Below are 23,084 nucleotides of genomic sequence, written 5' to 3'. Positions count from 1 at the left end.
ATAATACTTTTCATGATTTTTTTATTTATTTATCTAAAGTTTCTATAAAAACTTCTTTAAAATGTCATATAACTAGAGATGAAAATAGGTTAAATATTTCGTCATTTGATTCGTCAAATTTGTTTGATCTGTATATTGAAAAAAGGTTAATTTAAACTTAAAAAAAATTAATAAAAATGCTAGATTGTATATTTTACGAAAAGTATGTTAAGTTTGATAGAGTAATATGTTTATATAATAATCTATACCTAGAGGACTCCTCTTTATAACCACTTATTTTTTTTCCATTTTACTCTTATTACCTTTTATTATATTAAATTATTCTGGACATTTCGTAATTTCATAGAGAATAGTTTTTAGATTGATTTAAAAAGTAGTTTTAAATTCATTTTTACTTGGTTCATATTGAATCCGAATATTTGCACTACGCATAAATCCACGTATCCGCGTACCTACACTACTTTCCAATTTATTTTCTATACCCTACTTCCCATTTTCTTTTCTCTTTCCTTTCCTCTTTCATGTAAAAGCATACTTTCATTATCACATCTCTTCTTCTTTTTATGTTTTGATTAATCTTTGTAAAACTATTTTTGTTGTATTAATGTATGTATAAAAATGACAAGAATTGAGTTTTATTTTAATACTCTCTCACTTAAGCATATAATATCGCTCGAGAAATAAAAAAAAAATTCTCAAACAATGATTTATAGTTTAAATGAGGAATTCATACTAATTATCTCCCCCTTAGAATAATGTTGCTTAAAAATCTAAGAGTCACTTAAGTGATGAGTCACATTGCTCAAGTGGTGACCAATCATTTGAATAATATCGCTCAAATGAGGATACCTCACCCAAACAATATTTCTCATAAACCAATAATTCAATTGCATTTTTGTAAATGATCTTTCAAGGATATCTTATTTAAAACTTTTTTAACACTTTTATATATTGTTTCATTGATTTATTATGTTTTAAAGTGTAATTATATGCTGAAATATGAGTTATTAAGATGAGTTGTTGATAGTAAGATGTGAAAAATTAGTAGTTTAAGAAGGGGATACTTTTATTGATAATATATTATGTAAGTATTAAGTTTATGGCTTCAGTGAAATATTTAGGTTTTACCTGTTAGAATTGATGGTTTAAACAAGAGGGGGTGAATTGTTTATAAAAGATTTTCATAATTACTTTGTTTTAGAATGAATCCTTAACAAACAACTCAGATAAGCATTTCAAAAAGTCAATCAAACAGTCTAACAGAAACAGATATCAGAATTTCAATCGGTTAAAACACGATTTAACTAGTTGTTTATGGCAGCGAAAATATCAAACAGATAGAGAGATGAGAGATAGAGAGATTTACACACAAGGTTTATACTGGTTCACTCAATCCCTGAGCTACATTCAGTCCTCGGTCAAACCACTGAGTATTCCACTATGTAACCAATCACAAATTACAAACAATACACCCACAAAGAGGTGATCTTGACACCATAAGACCTACTCACCCTCTTTGCACAAAGCACACACCTCAAGCCATAATCACACTGACTTTACAGGATTTTACAAACATTTACATAATGTAATATGAACAATTACAAGAAACTAAGCAAGGGTAGAAAACACCTAGAATTACAGCAGAAGCCCTATGATCAGTTCTTGAATCACATGAAAGCTCGAAAGCAATCTTGCTAAACTTGAAAAACTCTTTTTCACAAACAGATTGTAATCTCTCTTTTTGATCTCAAATCAGAGTGCAAAACTTCTATATTTCTCTTTTGAAACATTTGAAAGAAGGCTATATTTATAACCTTTGAAAAACTACCGTTTAAGGCATATTTGAACAACTGAATCAGTTAAAACAGGTTTTCAAAATACTATTATGAAAACTCACTTTTAATCGATTGAAACCATGATTTAACTGGTTGAATGGTTTCAGCAGTTACACAACTTATTCAAAAAAAGTTTCAAAACTCCTTTGCTAGCTAAGTGACAAACAACTGATTGTCTCGAAACTTTAATCGGTTGTTTTTCCCTTTGCATGGAAAAAACACTTAGTTCTTTAAAACAAATTGAAACAGGCTTTGTATAGGAACCAAGAGCTGATCTTACAAAGATTATAAACCCCAAACCCATAACTAAACCCAAACCTAAAAAGCATCACAACTTCAAGTTCCACAAGGATTTGATACATCAAAGCTTCCCATTTTTAACATTACCAATATTCAAAGTCATATAGATGAAGATATTAAGTAATGATAAATAATAAATATTTTTATCACCTAGTTGGGGTAAAAATCATTTTGAACTTAACATATTCGTAAGAGTCATTCTGTTGAACAAGAATTGATAGTTGAACAAGAATTGATAGTTGTAAGTATATAATTATCGAGTAGACCGAATAGATACACCATGCATTAATCTTTGAGTTTAAAGCTTAATAGAATATATTACCAGTTATTTACTATTTAAGTATTTAATTAATATTTTTGTTGTCTTTAATAAATAATACATGTGTTTAATTATTATTAATTAATTGGTATGAAATATTTAAAATATTTAACTTATTCTTTTCCTTTTTTTAATTTTATAATTGTGTATTAATATTTAAGTAAATAGAAATATTGATATAAAACATTCTTCGCATTCATATTAGATTTTTTTATTATTATTGATGTATATAATTCTATATAAGTTTTATATCAATGTGGTTTGTTATATTATACGTATGGGAAAAAAATATTTCAACATGAATTTTATATTTTGAAAACTAATATCATATATATAAAGTAAGTTTATTTAATTATACTAATGATAATGTGATATGTACATTCAACTTGTTCATTTAAGTTTAAGCTAATAAATATTTTCTTTTATGACATGTCCGGTTCGAAAAAAAATTTGAAAAGAAAGAATGAATAAAAAAAAGAAAGGGAAAAAATAAAATAGAAAATGAGATTCTTATTGTATCAAGAAAGAAGAAAAAAGAAAGAAAGAAAAATAAAAATAAAAATTTAAAAAGTAAGTAGTTTTACATTTTTAAGAAGCAAATCTTGTACCTGAGTGGAGGGATGGGGCCAGGCACGATTACTTGGCATAGTACAATTGTTGACGTGTTGATCTTTCTCTTCTTCTGTCGGTCGTTCGTTCTCTCTTGGTGTCTCGTTCGGTCGGGCGGGGGAGGATACCTGCGAAGGCACTCTGACGCTCAAGTGAGTGAGAGATTCTAAATGTGATTCGAGTAGGTGATAAAACGTACCTTTCTTTGGTTTGAGCACAGTATTTATAGGACTGCCTAGTGGGCTTTCTTTCCCTTGGGCTCAGGATGGTCATGGATAGGTTTTGCAAGGTATGCACCGAAATATCTGGGGAACACATCTTTTCTAAGCACGTTCTCCTTGTTTTTCGGAGCTGTATCCTAACCACCTTAGTTTTTCGGAGGTGTATCTTAACCACCTTAGTTTGTTGTGTAAATGCCATTTATTATGCATTCGGTCGGTCGGGCCTGTATGTTCGTCCGGCGCCTACCGGTACACTTGCCCCCCAGGCTCGAGGTGAATAAAAGCCGAAGAGTCGTAATGATTTGTCACGGTTTCCGAGGTGTCAGGCATTAAATGTAACAAAACGATGGGACGTTTGCTTTTTGGTCGATGGGGACAGATTGATCTAACGGCCAAGATTGAGTGGCGGTTCGTCTTCCGACTGACTGAGGTCGTGAGATGGATGCACATCTAACGGTGGAGAGGAAGAGGGGGATGCTATAAATAGCGTTCTCATTTGGGAGGGTGCCACGCTTTTCGTGAATTTGGTATCCGAGTGCCGAGTCCATTTGCAAGCGCGTGTTGCTGACCGATCTTAAATCCCCGACCGATTGTTTAGTCTCGTTCCTTAAGGTTAGTTATGTCGTCTCAACTCTCTTCAAATAGAATGGTAAATATGGAATCATATGGGAGTGAGGTGTCTTCGTCCGGGGGTGGCGAAAGTACAAGTGGGTCAATGGGTCTGAACTACGACTGGGCGGACATTAGTGTTAGGAATATCCCCACTATTCTTAGGAAATCGGACGACCTGGATAAAATGATATTAAAGGCACCTCTCGTGCGGTTTGGTTTACCCTCAGATATCGTACTTGCCGAGATATGTGGGTATACCGACCGTGTTTGTCATGGGAGGGAGAACGCTCCAGTAGATTCTTTCTACGTACACTACGTTATTTACTGATTTGAGAGTGACCTTGTCGTTCGATGACTTCACTATGGACGTACTAAGGCTTCTCAACCTAGCTCCTACACCGCTCCATCCGAACTCATGGGCGTGCTTACAGGCCTTCCGAATGGTGTGTCAACTTTTTGACTTGACACCCAGGACGGAAGTGTTTTTGTTTTATTATAACACATATCTGGTCAGCCCAGTAAGTTGGGTTTCATTGGTGAGTCGCCCGGGGAGTGTACGATTTGCGGCTTTTACCACATCCTACAAGAACTTCAAGGACGGTATTTTAAAATATTCGTGGAGCCGGACGGCCGGGAATACTTTTACAACGCTGAGGGTGGAACTAAGTTTCCATTTCATTGGACGCCGAATCCGACCGCTCTCACTACGAGCCCCCGAACAGCTTTGTCGGTTTTGGACAAGGCCGTAATGGTGGTGTTCGACCAACTCCCTCACAAGTTGCCCACGAGGGAGATAATTGCGTTATATGCGTCGTCCGACCCTTGGGCGGATTTTATTGGTATGTGACTGCAAATTTGGTTGACTGGATAGCTCCATTAATAGTGTTTAATTATTGTGTGTTTTGCAGAAATCATGACGCGGACGGATACATCTCTTAACGAGTATATGAACAATTTGCGCCAACAGAGGAACTGGCAAGAGACGAGGGGGGCGTTGGCGGCCCGACTGGCCGCAACGGTGCCTGCATCAGGAGCTTCGACCGTGGCGGCGGCTAAGAATAGGGGCCGAACCCCCAAAGGAAACCAATAAGGCCGAGCCGGGCCTTCTCGAACGACCGTCGAACCATCATTGCTAACGGCCGGCTTGGAAATAGCGTCCCATCTGCAAGTGGAGCTAACTGCAGAGGTGAATGAAGTGCTTTCCACCATCCCTACAACGAAATTGATGGTGGAAACACTAGAGTTACAAAGTCGGGCGCTCGTAGCGAGCCAAACGGTGGTCGAGGAGCTCGAGAGAGTTACGACCGTCACCGTTCCTCGGTTGAAGAAGGAGGTGACCAAGGCCAACCAAGCTTCAAAGGCGTCGGCCGAGATGGCCGAAAAGCTGAAGGTCCAACTAGAAGAGAAACAAACGGCCATAAAAGCGCAAGAGGAGCAGAAAAAGACCCTCAAGGCGCAGCTGAAGGAAGGAGCTGACCGGGAGGAGGTTCTAAAAGCTGAAGTGGCTAAGTGTCAGGACTTTATGCTTCGCATTAGTGAGGAGTACTTCCGGTTGGGTATCCAACAAGCGGCTTGTTTGCATGGGGAACCGGCGGAGGACGACCGGTATGATATAGAGAAGATGGTGGTGGACGGAGAGCTGGTGCCGACCAACCCCAATGACAATCCTAATGAGGAGGCCGAGGCGGAAACTCCTAGGCCACAATCGGACGCCTCGTTTGAAGAATTGATGAACATTTAGTAAAAGATTGCTGGACCCGGCATGTGGGCAATATACACTGGTTTTGTTTTGAATATTTATGATTTCAGTTGGTGTGTTTATGATCGGTCGGGTAGTATATGTAACTATTTTTTGATGAGGAATGTGTAGCCCAAAGGAGGCACAATTTCTGAACCTAGGTAATAGTTCGGATGCTGAACGAGGCATACTTTGTTTATAAAAGTAGATTAATAATTCGGATGCCGAATGAGGCATAGATTGTTCAGATTACAAAAGTAAAGAATTAATAATTTCGGATGCCGAACGAGGCATAGATTGTTCAAATTACACAAGTAATAAATTAATAATTTGGATGTCGAACGAGGCACAGATTGTTCAGATTACACAAGTAATAAATTAATAATTCGGATGTCAAACGAGGCATAGATTGTTCAGATTACACAAGTAATGATATAATAATTCGGATGCCGAACGAGGCATAGAAATGAATGAACTCGGATCTCGCAATGAATGAGTGTTTAAATAATGGGTGTGCTGATGCCGTGCGAGGCATAGGATGATTCGGATTACCGTAAGTAATGAAAGAGATGGGAGAGAGGTCTTTTTCTAGTTTATAGTGCCTCGTTAAAACCTTCTCGGTCGTAAATCCTTGTTAGGAAAAACCGACCGAGCGAGGAAAGAGTACACTGTCTTATTAATTTAACTGTAATAGAATTTGAGATGTGTTGCATTCCACGTTCTCGGTATATCTTTTCCAAATAAATATTCTAAATAGTAAGCTCCGCCGGCCGCCGTATGCACTATATGGAACGACCCTTCCCAATTGCTAGAAAACTTACCGTCTTCCTTCCGGGCGTCACTTTGCATCCGCCACACCAAATCATCTTTGTGGAACTGTCTCGGTTTGACTTTGGAATTGTATCGTCTGGCTGCCCGGATCTTGCACGCTTCCTCTCGAATTTTACACTTGTCCCGAAGTTCGTTAATAAGATCTAGGCTAACCGAGAGACTCTCCTTGTTCAGATCAAGATCAAGAGTTAGCCGTCGGAGAGAAGGTTCTTCAATTTTGACAGGGATCATAGCTTCAGTGTCATACGTTAGGTTGTACGGTGTTTCTTGTGTAGTCGTCTGAGGGGTACAACGATATTCCCATAAGACTTCTAAGAGTTCTTCAGTCCAGTTATCCTTAGCTGGGCCAAGACGTTTCTTCAGCTCATTCAGAATGGCCTTGTTCGCAGCTTCGGCTTGGTCGTTTGTTTGTGGATGTTCGACCGAGCTGGCAATATGTTTGATGTGGAGTTTCTCATAAAATTCGGCTAACGTCCGGTCGGTAAATTGCCGGCCGTTATCAGTGATGATAATCTGGGGAAGGCCAAAACGACAAACAATATTTTTCCATACGAAATTTTGGACATTGTGAGCGGTGATTGCGGTAAGAGGCTCGGCTTCGATCCACTTAGTAAAATAATAAATGCCGACCAGTAAGAATTTACATTGGCCTTTACCGGGAGCGAAGGGGCCAATGATATCCATACCCCATTGGATGAACGGCCAGGGTGATAGCATAAAATGAAGTTTCTCAGGTTTCTTGTGAGACAAAGTGCCGAACTCTTGACATTTAAGGCATTTTCGGACAAAGTCGGTACAATCACCTTGTACGGTCGGCGAATAGTATCTGGCGCGAAGTATCTTGGCAGCCATTGTTCGCGCGCCAGAGTGAGTACCACAAATTCCTTCGTGCAATTTTTGGACGACATAGGAAGCCTGATCGGGGGTTAGGCATTTAAGGAGCGGTCGGGTATAACCGCGGCGATAAAGGTCGTCGCCTATGAGGACAAACCGGGTGGCCTGCTGCTTCATGGTTCCCTCAGATCAAGGACTACATGTACCATCGAGCAAATATTTCTTGATTGGTGTAATCCAAGTGGATTCCAAATCGATCGTCATACATTCCTGTAAGTCGATGCTTGGTCGTGCAAGCGTAACATGGATGATCGGTCGGTGTATGCCTTTGCGTTTCGTGGTTGCCAGTCGGGACAGGCGTTCACACGAGTATTGTGATCACGCCGGACGTGTTGTATGGATATTTCTGAGAATGTGTTTATCAGCTGTTTGACTAAGTGGTAGTACCGCTGTAGTAAGCTTTCCCGAACTTCGTACTCGTCATTAAGCTGACCGATGATGAGTCGGGAATCACTTTTACAAATTAACTTAGTGATTTCCAATTATTGAGCTAGGCGGAGACCGGCTATAGTGGCTTCATACTCGGCCTGATTGTTAGAAGTTTTGAATTCAAACTTTAAGGCTTGCTCAATGACAATCTCGCCGGGTCCTTCCAACACGACCCCAGCGCCGCACGACCGTTCATTGGAGGAGCCGTCCATGTGTAAAACCCATGATGGTTGTTCATCCCCGGACGAGAGAGGAGTGAGCTCGGCTGCAAAGTCAGCAAGGGCTTGTGACTTGATGTCCCCTCGTGGTTGGTACTGTATATGGAATTCTGATAATTCTATTGTCCAACCAATCATCCGTCCGGCTAAGTCTGGTTTGGTAAGAATCTTCACAATAGGGTAGTTTGTTCGAACAATAATGCGATGATTTTGAAAGTACATACGCATCCGTCGGGCTGTAATGACGAGAGCCATGGCGACCTTTTCGATCATCTGGTATCGAACCTCGGCGCCATGAAGGGCGCGACTAATGAAATAGACCGGACGTTCTTCAGAATTAATTTCTTGGACCAAGACCGAACTAACAACTTCGTTAGAGACAGCTAGGTACACTATAATCGGCTCTCTGGCGTCCAGTTTCTGGATGACCGGTGGAGAGGATAAAAAGGTTTTCAATTGGAGGAAGATTTCTTCGCATTCGGTCGACCACTCGAAGCGAGATTTTATTTTTAATAATTGGACTATGGGTCTCGTTTTTTCTGCAAGTTTAGGGACAAACCTGGTCAGAGCGGTGAGACAACCGATAAGTCTCTGAATTTCTTTAATGGAGTTGGGGCTCCGCATTTCGGAAATAGCTTTACATTTTTCCGGATTAGCTCTATGCCTCGGTGGGTAAGCATAAAACCTAGGAACTTTCCTCCCTCAATGCCAAACGCACACTTGTCAGGATTGAGTCGCATCTGGTGCTGGCAGAGGGCTTGGAAAACTTCTTTAAGGTCGGAAATGTATTGCTTACATGAGTCAGACTTGACAACAATATCGTCGACATAGACCTCAACATTCCGGCCAATCATGTCGTGGGATACATGATCCATTAATCTTTGATAAGTGGCCCCAACATTCTTGAGGCCGAAAGGCATAACTTCATAGTAGAAGTTATCAGAATCGGTCATGAAGGCCATGTTTTTGCGGTCGGCCGGGTGCATCTGAATTTGATTATATCCTGAATAGGCATCAAGGAAACTGAGGATGTGATGTTAGGCCGCCCCATCAACTAGACGATCAATAGTAGGTAGGGGATAAGAGTCTTTTGGGCATGCCTTATTAAGGTCCGTATAGTCCACGCACATCCGCCATTTCCCGTTTGCCTTCTTGACCATAACCACATTGGCCAACCATGTGGTGTAATGGGCCTTCCGAATGAATCCAGCCTGTAACAACTTATCAGCTTCGTCACGTGCGGCCTTACGTCGTTCCTCTCCTAGCTTTCTTTTCTTTTGGGATATTGGCCTAGCCTCTTTATACAGTGATAATCGATGAGTAATGACCCTTGGGTCCACTCCGGGCATGTCAGCGGCCGTCTATGCAAAAAGATCAGCATTCTTCATAAGTGTTGTGCTGATGGCCCTTCGGTCGTCCAACTTCAGTGAAGTGCTAATATGTGTAACATAGCGATCATCACGAAGTGGAAATGGATGTAAGTCTTCACTTGCTTCCATTCGAGGATCGTCCATACGAGGATCCAGATCAACAAGGGCTATCATATGACGGCGAGATGTGCACTTTTCTGAACGTCGAGTTGGGGATCGTCCTCTTCTTTGTGGCGATCGGCCGTCCGGATTAACCGTGTAAAGCCGCCTGGTTGGCTCACTTTTCAAACTCGCGACATAACATTCTCGAGCAATTTTTTGATTGACATGGACTGTCGCAATGTCGTCATTTGCCGAGGGTAACTTCATGGCTAAGTGTGGGGTGGAAACAATGGCTTTTAATTTGTTGATGGACGGACGACCTAGGAGGATGTTGTAGGAAGCTTGAGCATTAACCAGAATATATCGTACATTTATTGTTTTATGGAGACCGTCTTCCTCTCCAAAAGTTGTATATAAGTCTATATACCCCTTGGTATCGACCCGTTCACTTGAGAATCTTAGAATTTGTTCATTATAGGGTTGAATATCTGCTTCTGAGATGCGCATTTTCTTAAAGATTTCTCAGTATAGAATGTCGACTGAGCTACCTTGGTCCACCAAAGTCTTGGTAATTGCGAACTTGTTAATCTCCACAGTAATCACCATAGGGTCGTCTTGGGCTGGATCTATGGCTGTGAAGTCGTCATCGGTGAAAGTGATCGGAGGTATGTGTGGACGTCTTCCCGTAGTAGCATGGGCGGACTGAATGGCCCGGAGATGTTTCTTTCGGGCGGAATTGGAGCACCCACCCCCAGTGAAACCTCCTGCTATATAATTTACTTTGTGGTGTGGTTCACCTAAGGTAATGGGTCTGGCGATCACATTGATAACTTCGCGAACTCGTTGGCGAGGTCGGGTGTTTCGGTCGGGACTTTCGCTGCGAGCGCGTGTACGCCGAATGGGACTTTCACTACGTTTTCGGGAAGCATGGCCATGGTCAGCTCGGCGCTTGTAGTCAGTATGGTGTGATCGGTCGTCACCACGGGACGAACGACCGGTACTTCGCGATGGGGATCTTGAAGTTCTTGTTTTCTTGATGAACTGCTGCAAATGGCCGGCTTGGATGAGCTCTTCAATTTTGTCTTTCAACGCCTGACATCCGTCGGTCGTGTGGCTGAAATTACGGTGATACTGGCAATGTTTAGCGGTATCTGCATTTGGTGGTGTTTGATACCGTTTTAGTGTCGGTATTAACTTCGTTTGCAATGCTTCATCTAGGGCTCGCCCCCTGGGAACGGTTAAAGGGGTGTAACTGTTGAACCTGGGAATTCGACCTCCTCGATTTCGGTCGGACCTTGGAGTGGTCCGGACGGTCTGTCTTAATTTCTTTTTCTTTACTTGGAGTTTGATCCTTGAGGACCCCGGATCCGGCGGCTTTGAACCGTTGGTGATAGTCAATGTGTTCCTCGATTTGCATGAATTTGGTTGCCCGAGTACGAAGCTCTTCCATGTCTTGGGGTGGTTTCTTGATGAGACTTTCAGTAAACCGACTCGGCCGGATGGCCGAGACCAAGTGGTGTAATGCAACGTCTTGTTTGAGCAATCGAATATTCATGCATGCTTTGTTGAACCTATCTAAGAAGGTTCTGAGAGATTCACCTTTCTCTTGTTGCACTGCTAGGAGAGACATGGAAGACATGTGATGCGGTCGGCTTGTGGCGTACTGAGTAGAAAACTTTGCGGCTAAGACATCAAAGTCATCTATTGAATTTTGAGGCAACCACGTAAACCAAGTGAGAGGTTCTCCCTGAAGTGACGTGGGAAATACCTTACACCATACATTATTGTCCGTGGTATACAAAGTCATATGCATTTTGTAAACGTTTAAGTGCTCGTCTGGGTCAGTTGAGTCGTCATAAAGCTTGATGGTAAGGCCCCTCCACTTATCAGGAAGTGGTGCAATAATAATTTCGTCTGTAAAAGGATGACCCCTTTTATTTACCTTTCTTTCAAGGGTTCCAAATCTAGAACTATGAGGATTGGTGTTGGTCAGTGTGGGTGCACAAGAAGCAGTTCGGTCGGTCGTATGTGATTGGCCTTCTCATTCGGGATTATCTACCTGTTTCTGGAGTCGTGTGTTTTGTTCTCTTAATAGGGCAATTTCCTCTTCTTGCCGGCGTCTATCTTCTTCATGTTGGCGGCGGTCTTCAGTCCCCTTTTGCCGTAATTCATCCATTTGAGCTTGGAGGGTTTGGATCATAGCCATATGTTCTTCCATAACGTTGTTGTTGTTCCTAGTTGCAACCATTAAGCCTTAATAATCGAAATATTACCTCGGCCCCACGGTGGGCGCCAATTGTACCTGACTGGAGGGATGGGGCCCAGGCACGATTACTTGGCGTAGTACAATTGTTGACGTGTTGATCTTTCTCTTCTTCTGTCGGTCGTTCGTTCCCTCTTGGTGTCTCCTTCGGTCGGGTGGGGGAGGATACCTGCGAAGGCACTCCGACGCTCAAGTGAGTGAGAGATTCTAAATGTGATTCGAGTGGGTGAAAAAACGTACCTTTCTTTGGTTTGAGCGCAGTATTTATAGGACTGCCTAGTGGGCTTTCTATCCCTTGGGCTCAGGATGGTCATGGATAGGTTTTGCAATGTATGCACCGAAATATTTGGGGAACATATATTTTCTAAGCACGTTCTCCTTGTTTTTCGGAGGTGTATCTTAACCACCTTAGTTTGTTGTGTAAATGCTATTTATTATGCATTCGGTCAGTCGGGCCTATATGTTCGTCTGACGCCTACCAGTACAAATCCTACTTGCTAAACGTGTAATTTTTTATTTTTTTATTTATAAAACACTTATTTTAAATTTAAATAAACAAATTCTTAATTATTTTCCCGTTTTGTTCGCTTTGCAAACAATACCAAATAATAAAAGAAAAAATTCTCATTTTTTCATTCTTTGTAACCTTCTTGTCTTCAACATATACAATCATATTTTGAAACAGTAAAATATAGTTATGACACCTCTTTCAATAAAAAGTTAAACCTTCAAATATTAGTCATTTTGTCTTTAAAAAAATATATTTTGAATTTTATAATATGGAAATGTATTTTTTTTATTTACACTTCTCATATTGTAAGATTTTAGAGATATTTTTAGATCTATAAATACTTTTTAGATTTTACAATATAGAATATATTTTTTCTTTAATCCAAAAGGTATTCTTGCATCTAATATACTTTTTAAATTTTATAATCCAAAAATATCTTTTAGATTCCATAATTCATTATGTTCCTTTTAAAGAAATTATAGAATCTGAAATATACTCTCAATCTAAAAATACCTTACAAATTTTATAATTCAAATTTTTTCTCAATCATAAATTCCAAAATGAAAAATATAAATACAATAAAAAATATTTTTAATATTTAAAAAAAAAATATGGGATGAGTGTACATGTTCAAACAAATCATTCTATAAACTTATTCCAAACAACTTTTTTTTCTTCTCTAAATTATCTCTATTATTTATTACTACTACACCATATAATATATTTCAAACATTTAAGAGGAGTTATATAAAGTCAAAATAGGTGTAAATTTAAAAAAAAAACTGTAATGCAACTTACTTTACTATTTTAATATAAAAAAACCCATCAAAACAAATTGTGATATGTCTTCAAGGTCTTAACAAATCTTATAAATTTAAGAATTTAATCCAATAATAAAAAAAACTTTAATTATAACAAATGACTGGAACATAGTGAGAATTGTAAGTTAAGAACTTGAATCTTATATAAAATCTTGAGTATTTAAAATAAAAGAAATATTTTTCAATCTAAACATCATATATTTTGACCGTTGAAGGAAAATAATTGTCAAAGTGATATACACAAAAAAAAGTTATAACTTTTATTCACATGAAAATTTTATTTATTGTGTTCAATAATATTATTTTTAAAATTTAATTATAATAATTAATTCATTTTAAAATATTACAATATCTTTTTCATTTAATTATAATGTTATCTTTTGTTCATGTAGTTATAACCACATTAAATTGATATTTAATTATGATAATTAAAGTGTTGAAACGACGTCGGATAAACGGCAAACGCACAACAACCACACCCAGCAGAAACCTGGTCCACAAATTTCTGCGCCAGTTGTTCACACGTTAGGCCAATAACTTACTTCCACGTGGCATCTACCTAACCTACGTGGACCCTCCCCACTCAACCTGTGCCACCAATTTTATTCCTTCAAGTTTGGCAACTTTCAACGAATGCTGTTTCTATGACTTTTCCTTTTATCATTTTTATTTTTGGATTCTTCTCTAATTCAACAAAATGATATCAAAATTTTTATTTATTGTTAATTAACTATTTATATACATAAAATTAGAGGGGAATAATAAGGTTTAAACTTATAATTTTGTGTAAATTATCTCAAATCCTCTGGTTAATATGATCCTCCTAATGAGTTGGGTAATGATATACTTAAGTATAAGACAATTTTAATTTAGTATAATAGCACGTATATTTATTTAATTAAATGTTTAAAAGTATTATTGATGTATCAAATGGATTTTTGTTATCTAAATATTTATTAATACACAATACACATGCTCATATTTTTTTAATAATGATAAACAAATAAAACATAAGTAAAATGGTATAGAAATTATAAAATACCTTACACCAATAACAAACATTTTTAGAACAAGACTTATAAAAATAATCCAAGGAAGTGTTTCTCTTCAAGAAGCAATTTCTTGAAGGAAGCTTTTTTTACTCAAATTACTACAAACATATAACTATTAGTTTCTCAGTTTCTCTTTAATTGTCCATTTTTTTACGAAAAAATGTTCCTTTTGAAGTTATGTTTTAAATTTTAAAATAAAATAATTATTTTTCAATTATATTCTTAATTTTAATAATATGAAAAGAGGAAAATTAGTTATTAAACAGAGAAATGGAGAAAAAAAAATTATAATGATACATAAATATACATTGAAATAAGAAAAACTAAAAAAATGTATAGTCACTTAAAATTACATTAAAAACAAAAATTAATATGATAATGAATATTATAAAATAACATAGAGTATCTAATTTAATAGCCATTATTAGTTAATGTAGTAGGCCTGGATAATTATATTTATTTTTTTAATTCAATATACATGCTGGTTATTACAAGTTTTTACTATATCATATCAACTAAAAAAAATCATACCTTGATTATAAAATTCAATTAAAAATTAGTATTGATATATTTTTAAAATGATTGTCATAAAAGTTAAAATATTTATTAAATATAATAATTTGTAAACAGTATGGTTTTTAAAATAATTATTATAAAAAATAATAATCAATTAAAAACCATGTGATAATTTTTAAGATATTAATATAAAAATTAATGAAGTATATATGGGAATTTATATTGAATAAGCCTATAATAGGAAAGTCCATTATAATTTTTACTCAGTCAATTTATAACTATACTCTTATATTTTTTTACAATGGTTTTAGTTGTAATAATTAATAATTAATATATCATCATAAAACTACCAAAGTAATATGGTAATTTATGATTGAATAAGCATAAAGTAAGAAAGTTCATTATAATTTTATTCTATGAAATTATAATTATACTGTTGTATTTTACGAAAATGATTTTAGCTAACAAGTTATTCTGTCATAAATTATAATAACTAATATATTTAATATTAATACTTTACGTGAGAAATAGGACGATTGCATTAATTATAAGAAGCGAGAAAAGTGTATAACTTCTTTCTGCAATCTTAAAGAAGTAAAATTAGAGGTTTTGTGAAGGTATGTGTCTTCCAAATAATTTTCCTCGTTTCAACGTTGTTGTATTTGTTTGATTAACCTCTGCATGTTGTTGTCACTGTCACTTTTTCTACGTGACATAGGTGTTGGAATGGTGGTGTGATAGTGACCTGAGGCAGAGATATTTATGCTATGGGGACTTGTATGTCAAAGACTGATACGTGTGCAGGAGGGAGGTTGTGTTTTTGCAAGAAGAAGACTATGAAGAAACAAGATGAACTCAGAAAAAAAGTGTTTTCTCAGTTGTCCAATGGTTCATTCAACAAGGTTGATAATATGCCTGAGCCAGAGCCAGAGACTGCGCCTGGCTTTGCCAACCCCATTTCCCAAGGTTCATATTTTTTTATTAAGCATTTCTCTGATTTGGTTTTGTTTTTATCTTCTTCTGGATTGTGTTATGTTTTAAAGCCGCATTTTGCATTTTTGCTATTTGCTTTTATGCTATTGTTATAGGAAACGTTGTAATGTGAGCATGTGTTAGAGTGGTTATGCCATGTGGAAAAGCTGAGATAATTGTTGATTGTTTTAACAGGTATAACGGTTTAGTCAGTATTTAGTTTTATGTTTTCACATATTCTGAAGCAATTGAGCTTGAGTGAGTGAAATAGTTGGATTGGCATTCAACATGGATCTAAATGGAGGTTCTAACAAGCCTTGAATCACTCGAGTAGACAGATTTTAGAAATTGGCTAAAATTTGCCTCTTAAGCTTAGAAGTTTGTGGCAATTGTGTTTGATTGTAATTTTTAAGTTCTGATTATATATGAATAACTGTCTGGGAGGTTGTGGTGGGAATAGATCATGTAGTTAAAATTGAAGTTAAAACTGAAGCATACTGAATCAGTGTTCGTTCATAACTCACAACCCAAATAATGTAAGCATCGGTGTTTGTGCTATGGTAGAATGATTAAACTAATATTTTCTTCCGTAAAGCAGGTGTTGAAATCTAATTGCAAACTAAGTATTGGTTCATGTTTAATTTGTATGGCAGATGGAATTGTTGAGGAGGCATGGTTTGATTCAGTTGGATTATTTGACTCAGACTGCGATGATGATTACCAGAGTGTTCCTGATGGTATGATTTGGCGTATATTAACTTTTGATGTATTAGTTAAATCACTTTAATGCATTGTACATGATCATATTTTTCAATATATGATTAAATACAATTTATTTATGCAGATTTTATATCTCTAAAGGGAACTGAATCAAACCGTGGAGTTTTAAAAGATCAGGTGCATGAACCAGGAGAGCTATCAAAAGGACATTCAGCACATAACTCTGAAGGTGTAACAAATTCACAGACTAAGTCTTATGATGTAGATATCACGGATTCTAAATTTAAACGAGAGGGAAGTGTAAATGAAGCACTGGAAGCCGTTTTTCTTGATGAATTTTCCATAGTGGATGAGAACTCCAAAAGGGATGATGAAGATTTGGACAATTGCGGCATTCTTCCAAACAATTGTTTGTCATGTCTTTCATCTGTTGATCAGAGATCATTATGTTCTAGTCCTAATACTAGGAAGAGGGATCCTACAAAACATTCTTTTAAATGGAATGGGAATGCTACTCTATGTGAGTTCAAGCTCTCGAACAAAATTCTTATCCTTAATGATCTTTGTCACTGAAATGGACTGGTCAAGCATTGGGATTCTATTGTTTGATATATATGTGTACACAAATGCCTTAATAGTTTGTAACTACACGGTTAAAATTTAGACTACATATCCACAGGCAGAATTATGTTTGGCTTGCCCTTACTTTTTTAATAAAACATTTTTATGGCAGGGAGTAGAAGAAAGAATTTTCTTCAAACCGTGATGTATATCACCCCTTTTGAGTTGATCTACTAGTTATGATTTTGCTCTGCATTTTGTCATATAGAATGTTGAGTTAGGACTTGTATGTTTGACCTTTTTAATGAAAGAGTAGTTTTTAAATTAGAAAAGAAAATATCTTAAATCTCTTGATAACTGGATAGATTTTACAAAAGGAAGCAGAATCCATTAAAAAACAATTCAGTAAGGATAGAACCATTCTTTATCAAAGTTCACTGTGTAGCATTCATGCTAATTTGAATTGTTGAAGATTACACAGTTCTAAATTCAACTTTTATGATATGTTATGATTTCAAAATGCATCCTTATTTACTAAGCACAATGCATCTTATTATGAAACAATGAGTGTATATCCTTATGTTTCTTTTCTTTTTATGGTTTTCAGTTTCATCGAAGACACTTCTACTAAGACCACTAGCTGGTTATCAGGTACCCTTTTGTCCAGTTGAGAAGAGAATGCTTGATTCTTGGTCACAAATTGACCCCAGCACTTTTAAAGTTCGAGGAGCAAATTATTTGAAGTAAGATTAAGATTCTATTTGCAATTTGTTTCAAGAACACATTATTGTACACAAATGCCTTCATTTAAATCACAGTTAAAATGTATCCATAGACAAAAATACGTTTGACTTGGACTTATTTATTTTGACAAAAAATATCATTTTTATGGCAGGGATAAGAAGAAAGTATTTGCTTCAAACTGTTCTGCATATTACCCATTTGGTGTTGATGTATTCTTATCCCCACGAAAAATAGACCATATAGCCAGGTTTGTGGAACTTCCTCTGGCGAGTCCTTTTGGGAAACTTCCACCCCTGCTTGTAGTAAATGTTCAGGTACTCATAATTTTCTTCCCCTTTTTGCTGAGACTTGTTCTAGTAGTAACTGTGGATTTGTTTTACACAAACATCCAATAACAACTGACCATTTAACTGCATCACTCTATTTATTAATATGAAGTGGTGACAAAATGAATCCATATTAGATGTCTGTACATGTTTTAAACTGAAAGTGTAAATGAATTAAATTCTCTTTCAATATGCTGTAATCTAATATTTTGGGTGCATGGTCTTATACTCTTATTTTGTGGATTTCAGATTCCTCTTTACCCTGCCTCACTTTTTCAAGGTGAAGCTGATGGGGAAGGAATGAGTTTTGTGATGTACTTCAAACTTTCAGAAAGTTACTCCAAAGATCTTCCGTTGAATTTTCAAGAAAACATCAGAGTATGATGGGTCCTTAACGCAGTTAATTTATCACTAATAGCGTAGTGTAAATTCTGCCAAAGTGTGCATTGTGTAATGTTGATGACTTTCTGTTCTGCTGGAAGTAACGTCGTTTTCATGCCTTTCTACAGAGGTTGATGGACGATGAAGTTGAAACAGTAAAGACTTTTCTAGGAGATGCAATTGTTCCCTTCAGGGAAAGATTGAAAATTTTAGGTCGTGTTGTCAACCCAGAAGATCTTCATTTAAGTGCAGCAGAACGGAAGCTTTTGCAGTCTTACAATGAGAAACCTTTTCTCTCACGGCCGCAACATGAGTTTTACACAGTAAGCTTCAGTGCCCCTTACTATGGTTTCTTTCAATAGACCTATACCTAATGCTGAGAATGAGCAATATCTGAAATTTCTCTATTATGGTTTCTTTCAGTAGACCTATAGTATAACGCTTTTCTCATATTTCTTAACAATAACATCTTGGATATTTCCAGTGAACAGTGAATGCTTTCTGTTGTTATGTTAATTGATAAAAAATGTCTCATCAAGCAGTTGATTTTCAAACGCGATCATCAATCGAGAAAAATAGACTGTGAATCACTACTTAGACTTAAAAGTGGAAATAAAATTCCCATTTTATTGGTTATGTCTTTGTAGGACCTATATCTTAGGACCACAATTATGGTGGTGTCATTTCATTTGCAAGACATAATATGCACATGCAGTACTTTATTTACCAATATTTTGCAAAAACTAACCAATATGATATTTGTGGCAGGGAGAAAATTACTTTGAGATTGATTTGGACATGCATAGGTTCAGTTATATCTCCAGGAAAGGTTTCGATGCTTTCTTGGACAGATTAAAGAACTGTATTCTAGATGTTGGTCTAACTATTCAGGCAAGTAGTTTTTCTATTGTCAAGTCAAATGTATTTGCTGCTTATTTTCCACTTAATTACTAATAATTTTTCTTATATTTGCATCACAATTCAGGGGAACAAAGCAGAGGAGCTGCCAGAGCAGGTTTTGTGTTGTATTAGGCTAAACAGTATAGATTATATGAATTACCCGCAACTGGGGCTAACTGAGGATTCCCTCTAATAACATACTTGCAAAACATTTGGTAACATTTTTTATGATCAGTAATGGTCATTTCAAGATGGGTTTCAGTGTCACTTTTTTTTTTTTATTTTGCTTGGAGTTTAATATCTTATCACAAATGATAGGAAATAAGCGTGTGATGATGGAAATTTATAGCATACTTGTATAGTGGCAAGACCAGGTTCAAGGAAATGTCATTGACACAACAATTCAAATAGGGACCTACCTAACCTACTTAAATAACGACAAGAGGGTCCACAGTCTCCATATGCAAACAAATTTATTCTATCAAGGTAACTAAATCAACTTAATTTGTGGGTTCTGATGAGGAAAATCTTTTTTGTCGGGTGTGAGGACAGAGGTAATTCAGCTACTAGCAACAACCATATAATTTTTAAGTTAATTATGCTTCATTATGGGTGTACAGTAGTTGAAGGAAGCAGTTGGAAAAAATGTTAAATTTTTCTCGGTTACAGGGTTTAGTTGAATCAATCAATAACAATAATAATGAAAGGGAATTTCAGGATTTTACATATTTTAATTATCCACTCATGAAGTTATTCGGAAATTTTAGGATACTTTTCATAATTGGCTTCTAACATTAAGCATAATATTTCTTCTCATGTTCTAGGAATGAGATGCTCTAATAAATATGCTGTGAATCCTGGATCTTAAACTGTCAATTCTAGGCTACATAACACAGAAAAATCCAATCCTTGTCTTAAGTTTCTATTTCTAAATAAAAAAAAAAATTAAGAATGAATGAAATAAGAGATGTATTTATTCTTTTCCTAGTGAAATATGTGAACGCTCAAATTTCTGGTTTTTCATCAAGCGAAAATCAGGTTTCTGAATGATGGTCAGAGTAGCTTTAAGTAGCATTATACTTGACAATTTTCAAAGTTTACAAGGACCGAGAGGCTTTCCACATAACCCTTTATTTCCAGAATATGAACTCTGAGGAAAGTCAATCAAAGGTTTGCCCTCTGGAATTTCCCCTTCGAGATGATTGTTAGATACGTTTAATTCCTTTAGCCACAACAACTTGAGAAATCCGTTTGGAATTTTACCGGTGAAGTGATTTTCCTGTAGCTTCAATATCTCCAATGAGGTTAAATTTGCCAGCACTTCTGGCATGTTGGAGCCTAATTCGTTGAAGCTCAAATCCAAACTATTAAGTGAATTCAATCTCCCAATTGAATTTGGTAACCTACCTTCCAGATGGTTATGGGACAAATTCAGAAACTGAATACTACATTGCCCTCCACCAATTTCCTCAATTCCACTTGAGAAGTTGTTTTCAGAAAGATCAACAAATTTCAGTGAACCCCCGAAAATACCTTGTTTTATGTCAAATAGTGGAGCTATGGAACCTGTTAGTCTATTTGAGTGAAGATCAAGGACACCTAGATCTTGCAAATTTCTAAAGGAATCAGGGATGTCTGAATAAAGGGAGTTCCTAGAGAGATTTAACAAGTAGAGTTGACTGAGGCTTCCTATCCATGATGGTATGCTTCCACTGAGAATGTTTACTGACAAGTCCAGTTCCTCTATTGGACTATTGGTTGTTTGGAAAAAATCTGGAATTTGGCCCTGGATTCCACAACCAGCCAAGTAAATGTTGGAAAGTGATGACATGTTTGCCATCCATTTTGGAATGGCAGAGAGTTTCAGATGGTTGAAAGAAAGATCAACTGTTTGAAGATTTTGAAGGGAAGATATCTCTTGAGGTAATGGTCCTTCAATCAAATTTCTAGAGATGTTCAACATTATGAGCCGAGAAAGTTGGCCTACTGATTTTGGTATTTGATCAGATAAGAAGTTACCACTGAGATATAACTCAGTCAGTGATACCAAATTGCCTAAACTAGACGGCAGTGCTCCTTCAAGTTTGTTGTTTGATAGTGAAAGTCTTTGAAGAGATGCCAAATAGCCAATATTGGAATGTATATTTCCAACAAGGAGATTATTATGGAGTCTTAAGAAGCCCAGAGAAGACATTTCACCAGGTCTTGAAGGAAATGTTATGGTTCCCTCAAGAGAATTGGTGTTCAGGTACAAAACTGAAATGGCGGTTAAATTGGTTAATGAAGAAGGCATCTTCCCGCTTAGGAAATTGTTTGAAAGATCAAGCTTTGTCAAAGCCTTCATCTCACCAACACTATTGGGTATATTACCCACAATAGCATTGTCATGAGCATCCAATTCTATCAAATTTATCAAATTCCCAAGTGAGTCTGGTATTGTACCTGAAAATTTATTTGAATAAAGCAGCAACCTTTTGAGACTTTTAAGGCTTCCAAGGCTCATAGGAATAGACCCCCATAGCTGATTTTCCTGGAGAGCTAGTTCTTGGAGGTTTGGAAACTGTCCAATGCTTTCTGGTATTGGACCAGTTAAATTGTTGCCATAAAGGTAGAGCTTTTGGAGCTTTGGTAGGTGCAAACCAATGGTGTGCGGAATAGCTCCACTAAGACCAACTAAACCACCAAGATCAATGATTTCAAGGGAGGCGAGGAGTGTTATGGAAGGAGAAATCCGCCCTATCATTTGTGTTTGAAATAAATCTGTATCTGTGGAAATAAATCCTGGGAGATTGATCTGTGTCACTCTAGAGGTTGCATTTTCACAGACAATACCTTCCCACTTGCAGCAGCTCGCACCAATCCACTTAGCTAAGCGACCAGATGTGTCCTTTTGAATTCCATTCTTGAAGCTCATCAAAGCTTCCAGGTCAATGGGGCTGCAGGCTTCTATACTCCAACTTGTGCCTCCAAATGCTATCATTGTCAACAGTGCAACTACCTGCAGCAGCTGAGGATCCATGTTTTTATAGGCTAGCAAATGAAGGTGGTTCTTTTGGAGTGATCTCTTGCAACTGAAAATATACTTAAGATTGTTGGTTTGTATTTCATCTTGAGAATAGATCGTAAGGCACAGATAAGAAAAGCTAGTATTGCTCAGAGATCTAACTTTTTTCTCTTTGGATCCCCTTTTCCCATTAAATATTTTTTTACGCTGGAAAGCATATTTGTCTGTGTCATGATGTGCTTAATAATGCCTGTGGCCATTTAATTCAAAGACTGGCCCATCTCTTTTGATTATCTGGATAAAGTGGCTCGAATTCGTCCCTTACAGGCACTCCTACACTTCTAAAAACAAATGTTAGGATCCAATTTTACCTGAGTTTTTGGGGAAGCGACTTGCGTTTCACATTGCATTTATGAATAAAGTACAGATACTTCTGCAAAATCGCATGTCAACATGTCAGAAACTGCTGGAACATGACACTTGTGAACTATGTCAGACACTTTTCCACTTTTCACAATTAACATTTTTTAACACTTCTTCAACCTAGTTTGAATATAAAGTCAAGAGAGTAAAACCAGTCCTTATGTTTTTGCCATACTCTTCTCAGATACCCCCTACTAAAGATAAAACACCTATTACTAAAAAGGTAAAAAAGACAACTTACACTGTAAATATTCCAAGTCTTTTACCATTTTCTTTAAGCTCTTTATCTTTTTTTTTCCTCTAGTAAATATCATTTTAATGATTATTTGGATTTGAAGATGGATTCGAGAAAGAATTTGAGGTGTAAGTGAATGGATAGTAAAGTTGTTTGAATTAAAGAAAAGATAATGAG

The 23,084-nt window shown here is 36.8% G+C and overlaps 2 protein-coding genes across 2 annotated transcripts; one reads left to right on the top strand and one right to left on the bottom strand.

Moving 5' to 3' along the window:
• Positions 1-15,179: 15,179 nt before the first annotated feature.
• On the top strand, positions 15,180-19,512 carry LOC137806638 (protein ENHANCED DISEASE RESISTANCE 2-like). Its single transcript, XM_068606852.1, has 10 exons — positions 15,180-15,258; positions 15,360-15,607; positions 16,267-16,350; positions 16,458-16,853; positions 17,502-17,637; positions 17,790-17,952; positions 18,214-18,342; positions 18,474-18,668; positions 19,114-19,236; positions 19,331-19,512. Exons 2-10 carry the CDS (start codon positions 15,409-15,411, stop codon positions 19,436-19,438), a joined length of 1,533 nt encoding a protein of 510 aa, XP_068462953.1. The 5' UTR covers positions 15,180-15,258; positions 15,360-15,408; the 3' UTR covers positions 19,439-19,512.
• Positions 19,456-22,533, bottom strand: LOC137806637 (MDIS1-interacting receptor like kinase 2-like). The gene has a single exon (XM_068606850.1). It carries the CDS (start codon positions 22,262-22,264, stop codon positions 20,336-20,338), a length of 1,929 nt encoding a protein of 642 aa, XP_068462951.1. The 5' UTR covers positions 22,265-22,533; the 3' UTR covers positions 19,456-20,335.
• Between the last annotated feature and the right edge of the window lie 551 nt (positions 22,534-23,084).

This window comes from Phaseolus vulgaris, chromosome 3 (assembly GCF_000499845.2).
Source record: "Phaseolus vulgaris cultivar G19833 chromosome 3, P. vulgaris v2.0, whole genome shotgun sequence".
NCBI classification, from domain to species: Eukaryota; Viridiplantae; Streptophyta; class Magnoliopsida; order Fabales; family Fabaceae; genus Phaseolus; species Phaseolus vulgaris.
This window is presented reverse-complemented; position numbering and strand designations above follow the sequence as displayed.

Bases quoted from the DNA above. Each gene is read 5' to 3' on its own strand.
- LOC137806638 (XM_068606852.1), top strand. From the start codon at position 15,409: ATGGGGACTTGTATGTCAAAGACTGATACGTGTGCAGGAGGGAGGTTG. The intron at 16,854-17,501 runs GTGAGTTCAAGC...TATGGTTTTCAG, and splicing joins GAATGGGAATGCTACTCTAT to TTTCATCGAAGACACTTCTA. The intron at 18,669-19,113 runs GTAAGCTTCAGT...TATTTGTGGCAG, and splicing joins CGCAACATGAGTTTTACACA to GGAGAAAATTACTTTGAGAT.
- LOC137806637 (XM_068606850.1), bottom strand. From the start codon at position 22,264: ATGGATCCTCAGCTGCTGCAGGTAGTTGCACTGTTGACAATGATAGCA.